The sequence below is a fragment of the Mustela nivalis genome (assembly GCF_964662115.1).
Source record: "Mustela nivalis genome assembly, contig: HAP1_SCAFFOLD_1917, whole genome shotgun sequence".
NCBI classification, from domain to species: Eukaryota; Metazoa; Chordata; class Mammalia; order Carnivora; family Mustelidae; genus Mustela; species Mustela nivalis.
In genome coordinates, this window is record NW_028134747.1 from 81,976 (window position 1) to 89,617 (window position 7,642).

The 7,642-nt window shown below is 36.4% G+C and overlaps 1 protein-coding gene across 1 annotated transcript in view; it reads left to right on the top strand.

Moving 5' to 3' along the window:
• Window positions 1-7,104, top strand: part of LOC309858143 (reelin) — a gene marked incomplete at both ends in the record, with an annotated part of 85,849 nt that extends 78,745 nt beyond the window's left edge. Inside the window, 5 exons of the mRNA XM_082750830.1 lie at window positions 1,807-1,984; window positions 4,499-4,674; window positions 4,827-4,933; window positions 6,203-6,445; window positions 6,929-7,104. Coding sequence (XP_082606956.1) covers window positions 1,807-1,984; window positions 4,499-4,674; window positions 4,827-4,933; window positions 6,203-6,445; window positions 6,929-7,104 — 880 coding nt within the window. The remainder of the gene's footprint in view (window positions 1-1,806; window positions 1,985-4,498; window positions 4,675-4,826; window positions 4,934-6,202; window positions 6,446-6,928) is intronic.
• Window positions 7,105-7,642: the final 538 nt, after the last annotated feature.

Below are 7,642 nucleotides of genomic sequence, written 5' to 3' on the forward strand. Positions count from 1 at the left end.
AATCCTAACTTGTCATGATGTTCGTACAAATCGTAATTTTTCGTGCTGTCTTTGCAAATGTGGTTTGTAGATTTCATTTTTCTCTTACCAAAGCATTACGTTATGCACCCGCAGTGAAAATTCATTAGCCTGGAGCAGTGGTGAGCCAAGATGATTCAACCGTTCCCTGAGAAGTCTGTGGCTAAGTTAATTTAAAGCAATTCCAAAGGATTTCCCTTTAACTATAAAATTGGGGGGAGGGGCGGGGGTTGGAGATACACTAGAGAAAATGACAGGTATACCTCCATCATATGAATCATAGAGACTGGCTAAATGCAAAATCTTCTTATGAAACAGAATTATGATATATGATCAGAGCATATAGAACCTTTAAATAAGGTGCTTGCACTTGGCTTTGCCAGTCTGCCATAAATATCATTAACTACATTATCACTCACTGTTTCCTGCAACAAATCTGAAAGGCTTCATCAATTAACATGCTGGGAAATTAGATCAGGATACTTTCCGCTGCAGGTAACAGAAAACCCAATCCAAGTGGACTCAATTAAAAATGAAATGTTTTATAGCTCTAATGAAAAGACAAGGATGAGTGAACTCTAACATGGGTTGATTCACAAGCTCAAAAATGTCCTCCAGGACGTTGTTACTTCTTCCTCTTTGACTCTTGCTGCACTGTCCCCATACTGGTGTCACACTCAGTCCTCACAAACATAGATAGCTTTGAGAAAACTTAAGCAGAATGCATCCTTACCTACATAAGGTTGGTAAGAGAAAGGAAGAGAAATAGAATTGCATTTCTTTCAGAACCAGAGCAACTACCTCCTTGCAAGGAGCATGTCCTCTTGGTACATATTAGCTCAGGAAAGTCCATCCCTGACTCAGCCAATGGGCTGGAGATGTTCTATTACTCGTATGACTCACCTGGGGTGAATGGATGATGGGGAGCCACCCTAAGGTCACTGCTTCATTTTACCCCTCCCGTTCTCCCTCTCTCTTTTTATAATGATATATAACTTAGATTCATTAAGATGCACACATCTTAATTTTTCAGCACAATGAGTCCTTACCATCGTGTAACCCGTGTGACTACCCCATAATCCAAGATACAGAACATTGACATCACCCCAGAGAGTGTCCTCATGCCCTTTGAACTCTTACACCAAGACAGTGCAGCTTATTTTTGTATAGAGTTAATTATGAGGCTTGTATTTTCCCCAGAAGACAGAGAAGAGCAAAGATGAAATCAAAATCTTAGGGAAATTGCCCTTTTAAAAAACCCTTTCAGAATTGTTTTCTAATTAGCAGAGTTGTTCTGAGAATATTGGTTATCTCTAGGGGTTCAGAAGTTGCTGTTCCCTGACCAGCTGAGGACTGTGTGCCTGCTGACAGGTATCTGTCAAAGGAGTCACTTGTCTTCTGTACAATTTCAGAAATGGTATTTAATGGGTCTAAAAAGCAACACAACCCCTGGACTCCAGCTCATAACCAGCTTAATTTACAGTAGTTACAGTTTCGTGTTTTAAAATATTCCTGTTGCTTGAAATAGAGATCCCACTGCATTTTCATTTTGTTTTCCAAGTTTGCTCACAGAGCATAAAATTTAAATGAAACGGGCTTTAGTGTTCCTCTACTAGAAATAACTAATAGTGGTCAGAAAACATTTTTTTATTTACCCATTTCATCCTTTTGCGATCATCTTCAATATTGTTTTATTTTTTCTCTTGAGCACTGAATGTACACATAAGAAAGTGGACCTGAATCAAGTTAACATTGGTTCTTATTCCTTTGTTTTTGTGTTGTCTATAGTCCAGTAAGATTGAGGTTCTATCAGAAGTACTCAGATATGCAGTGGGCAATCGATAATTTCTACCTGGGCCCTGGATGCTTGGACAACTGTAGAGGCCATGGCGATTGCTTAAAGGAGCAGTGCATTTGTGATCCGGGATACTCTGGGCCCAATTGCTACTTGACTCACACTCTAAAGGTAATGTTAAAGTCCCCAAAAGAAGCGTTTACCCACACTACAGGTCATGCCTGAAGAGACATTGTGTGAGACTAATACTTCTTAACAGCATTCTTTGGGGGCCCCAGGAAGTAAATCCTTTGGATGGCAACTAAAGAATATGCCTTGGGTTTCTTAGAGTCCAGAATATTAGGACCGAGTCTGGTACAACTTATCAGTTCATAAAATTAACTAGACTGTATCAATTAAAGAACATTAATACTCTGCTTTTTTTGTTTTAAAGCAGACTCTTGGTTTGAAATCAATGTTAAGTCCTCTTCACATTTTCTGTAGATGGACAGTTTGAAGGAGGATGCTGATGTTATGAAGCAAATAACCCAGATTCGCTATCACAAAGAAACAAATTTTGAAAAATGACTAAACAGTACCTGCATTTTTAAAATTGAATTATAATTGACATACAATGTGATTTTAGTTTCAGGTATGCATCGCAGCGATTGGATAATACTGTCCATTACTCGGTGCTCACCGCGATAAGTATAGTCCTCATTATGTCACCAACCAACATTATTACAATATTATCATTACCTGAATTTTTGTTCGGAAAATTCAGGGCTCTGATGACTGCAGCTGAAATGTGGCTGTGTATTAAGAATAGAGAGGTCATTCTTGGAAACTTTAGCTGTTATGTCATTATTTACTGTGCAAAGTAAATACAGTTGCTCAACACAGTTGCCATATATACACTCTGTGTCTGTGAACAAATATAGTGCATTCTTCATTGCAATAACAGAAAAGCAACTAAGCCAAAAAAGTACAAATTGCTGAAATCGAACATGTAAGTGGCAAATGATGTAAACCAAACCTGTTCTGTTATTTTTTTTCTATAAAACAGCAACAACTTCGGAATTAATAAGTTAAAAAAATAACATTGGAGCAATGCTCACTTGTTTCTGAAGCTGTTGGTCTATTTGTTATCAAATGAGATTATAATATGAGAAACCTAGCCCTAGATAATGAATTAACTAAAAAAAGTCTAGTTTCTTTCATGAGCATTCAAATTTTATTAATATTCCTCAGTTGGATAAAAAATTATACAAGTCTATATTATGAACTCTGATCAGACCTTTCTAATGAGGGTTTACATGGTTAACAGTGCATGTCTTCTGACTCATGTTTTTACATGTAAACCTCCATTTTTAAAATTGCATTTATTTGCTGGGGTGGGGCGCCTGGGTGGTTCAGTTGGTTAAGCATCCAACGCTTGATCTCAGTTCAGGTCTTGATCTCAGAGTTGTGAGTTCAAGCCCTGCATTGGAGCCTACTTTAAAAAAAAAAAGTTATTACATTTATTTGCTCACATCAGTAAGGTAAGGTAAGTCTGACACGTGACTACATGTCCTTAACTATAAAGAGGATTATGTTCTGAGTTTGAAGAGAGTCCATTTAAATCATTTTAACTACACAGTAAGACACCAACTAGATAACTCATTGAAAGAAATGAAAAACTATAGTTTTTCTCTATACAGTTACTGCAGTTGCAACTGTGACAACTTGTTTTAATGATACATCATTGCTGTAATTTACAAAACAAAAAACAGAAGAATTATACCTCAACACAGTGCAAAACTACTATGGACAAAATGAAGGTACCATGGTCAAAATGAATAGAAAAATCAAGATGTTTACTACGATGTGAGGGGATGAAATAATTTCACATAAAATGCAGCCATAACAAACCCTAATATTTTATTTATCTACTCTCTTTGGAAAACAGACTATTCCTGATTGTTGGTCATTCTCAGTTAAGATAAACTGGAGATGTAGGGGAAATATTCCAGATTTTGAGTACTTCTCATCATCATCCTGAATCTTGAACCTGATAAACACATAAAACCTGACTTCCAAAGTTGATCTTCTTTTGATTCATACAAAAAACTTTGGTTTCAAACATCCCTGTCTAACCATATAGACCTTCCAAGTTCACACTGTCCAGAAGCTAGAGGGTCCTGGTTGCTTAAAGCAGTCTCCAAGGTAGGGGGCACACACTCCTGGGAGAAAACAGAACAATCCATTGAAAAATGTTAGGGGAAAAAAGTGCTTGAACATCCATTTTATTTTATCTTATTCCTTTACATTTTCATTTTTTGTGCATGTTTCATATAATAAATTACAACTGTACTTCTATATACAATATAAATAGATATATATATATTTGGAGAATACATGCTTAAGTAACTTCACAAATAGGAGTGTTACTATAGCCAACTTGGAGTTGTTTTATTTTATGATTCTTTCTAGACTTAAAATTCCAATGACTAAACATTATTTAATCACTTTAAATGTTCATAATATATGATGAAAAAGAACATTGTAGAGAAATATCAGGGGTTTTTTTAATATCTTTGGAAAAGCATTTGAAATTGGCCCTATTTTTTTTTAAGTCCAAGATGAAACTACATTGTCTAAATTATTCCACAGTTATTATCTGAAATTTTTACCTTTAACCACATCCCACTTATTTTTTTTTCCCAGACTTTCCTGAAGGAACGCTTTGACAGTGAAGAAATCAAGCCTGATTTATGGATGTCCTTAGAAGGTGGGAGTACTTGTACAGAGTGTGGCATTCTTGCTGAGGACACTGCGCTCTATTTTGGGGGATCCACCGTAAGACAAGCTATTACTCAAGATCTGGACCTCAGAGGGGCCAAGTAAGTCATTTTTTGTTATTTTAATCACAGCATCACAAGTTGGCCCCCAAAGGAAGGAACGCACTTACTGGAGAAGTTGTTATCCAGGACTTGAGTAGACCACTTGTTCTAATTCACTGTTCTGATGGATCATAATGTGTGTTTGCATTCAGATTCCTGCAATATTGGGGACGCATCGGGAGTGAGAACAACATGACCTCCTGCCATCGGCCCATCTGCCGGAAGGAAGGCGTGCTGTTGGACTACTCTACTGATGGAGGCACGTTTCAGGGGTGAAAGCCACACTTTGGCTTTCAGATTCCCAGTTGACATCCAGTGCCCCTCAGAAAAGTTTCTGCAAACTTTTGCTGCCTTTGCAATGAGAATAGCAAAAATCACAGAGAGAAAACGGCAGATCTTAGTCAAATTACATGAGACCTATGTGTTCCACAGAATCTACCCACAAGGGGATAAGAGAGAAATCACACTAAAAAATAAGCTCCATACTTTCTGAATAAAGAAAAGAAATCTGTGTAACTGAAGTTTGATTATAAATGGTACAATTCAGAAATAAATTTGATAAGGTTTCTAAGTAAGATCATTTTAAAAACACTTTTAAAACTTTTGTGTGAGCAATAAATAACAATAAATCTAGAAGAAAACTTTATTGTGAAAGAAGACAGTCTGAATTCATGAGTTTTTTAAAGAATATTTGAATAAAATTCAGTTGTATTATTTTGAAGTAGCTAAAACCAGACCAAGAATACCATGAAAGTCCTTAGAAAATGAATTTTAGCGGATAGGTGTCACTTTACTGACTACCAGAGATCTTGATGAACTCAGTATTTTAGGGTATTCAAAAGTGTTTCCTTAAGTAATTTAAACATCCCACCTACAGTCTTGTCAATTGATAAGAGGAAAACTTATCAGTCCAATGAAATAAAAATTGCCTAGATTTAAAATAGCTACATTAAAATGTTAAATTCCAGGGTGGCTCAGAGGGCTAAATTCTCTGCCTTCGGCTTGGGTCATGATGCCGGGGTCCTAGGATCAAGTCCCACATTGGGCTCTCTGCTCTACAGGGAGCCTGCTTCCTCTTCTCTCTCTCTCTCTCTCTCTCTGCCTGCCTCTCTGCCTACTTGTGATCTCTGTCAAATAAATAAATTTTTTTTTTAAAACTACATTAAAAAAATAAATAAAATGTTAAATTCCTAGGAGTTCCTGTCCAGAAACATGCAAAACATGGATGTATCTCATTATTTATGAAAAAGAATACACATAGCAATCTAGAACAAAATGTTAGGAGCAGAAAATATGTAATTTTTATTTCAGTGTTTCTATTTTTGGCCAAATATTTCTAACTACCCTTCCTCTCATACCATCAGCCTGGTTTTTGAAACAGTAGAGAGCATTTATATTAAAGTCAATGAAATCAATTATTATTTTCCAGTCGAAGATTTCTTTGGGAAGCTTATGGTAGCTGCAGTCTACTGTTGTTTTGGGGAGTTTTTTCCAGATATGTCACTATGTTGTGTATTTGTTACTATAGGAATTACTTGGACTTTGCTCCATGAGATGGATTACCAGAAATACATCTCTGTTAGACACGACTACATACTTCTTCCTGAGGACGCCCTCACCAACACAACTCGACTTCGCTGGTGGCAGCCTTTTGTGATCAGCAATGGACTCGTGGTGTCTGGAGTGGAGCGTGCGCAGTGGGCACTAGACAACATACTGATTGGAGGAGCAGAAATCAATCCTAGCCAACTGGTTGACACTTTCGATGATGGTAAGGATTTTGTGAGCCTTTTGCCTGCTTATGTCTTTAGGTGAGTTACTACGTGAAAAGCATTCAGAAAGTACCTAGCACATATTCACTGCTCAACAAATGTTAGCTGTTCTTTTACTCAGTGGTTTATAAATCTTCAATATTAACTGTTTGCTGAATTGTCAACTGAGAATTTAATAAGTTCTGTTAAAGACAAAATGTCTAGTTATAAATATAATTTGAAATTTCAATATCTGGAAGAATTTTAGTTTCTTTAGGAATTTCTGCACCACAGAGATGCACATTGCATTGTTTTAAGAGTGTGTCAAAAATGCCGTAATGGTACAAGTCAATCAGACTAGCAGTTACATTTTTTAACTTGGTTAATCATTATGTGAGCATTTAATAATATCTTCTAGATTTTATTGATCACCTTGGATTTATATATTATACCAATTACATAGAAATCATTCTTGCCACATTGCTTCCAATTTCCCTTGACAGAAGGTACTTCCCATGAAGAAAACTGGAGTTTTTACCCTAATGCAGTAAGAACAGCAGGATTCTGTGGCAATCCATCCTTCCACCTCTACTGGCCGAATAAGAAGAAGGACAAAACTCACAATGCTCTCTCCTCCAGAGAACTCATTATACAGCCAGGATATATGATGCAGTTTAAAGTAAGGGGACATCGCTCCTCCAGACATTGGGGGTAGAGGATGGGGAGAATGCTTAATTGAACAACTCTAAGGAAATGACTGATTTCTTTCGTTAAAAGAGACTTTATCTTATGAATAAAAGAAATAATCTTTAGCAAAGGCCTTTATCAGATAGGATTATTTGAGCACAGATAAAATCAATTAGTTTGTTGGGACATAGCAAGAAATGTAACTATATATTTCATATATTTCATATATGTAATCTTGAGTTCAGTTTCCCAAACCCTGGAAATGAAAGCTTATAGAGGTACCCTGGCCTGTTCTGCTATTTTTCTTTCTCTCTCTTTCTCTCTCACATACACACAGTTTCTGTATCTCTTACTCTACTCTGATTTCATATGTTAAGCCACTTTCTATCCTTCTCTATCATGCCTATTTTTTTTTTATCTCTGACTTCTAAACACAAACATATACAGTAGCCCAGTTGGAACTCCTCCAAATCCTCATTTAAAAATTTAAAAAGGACTCTCAAATCTTTTACATGCATATTTTATTCATA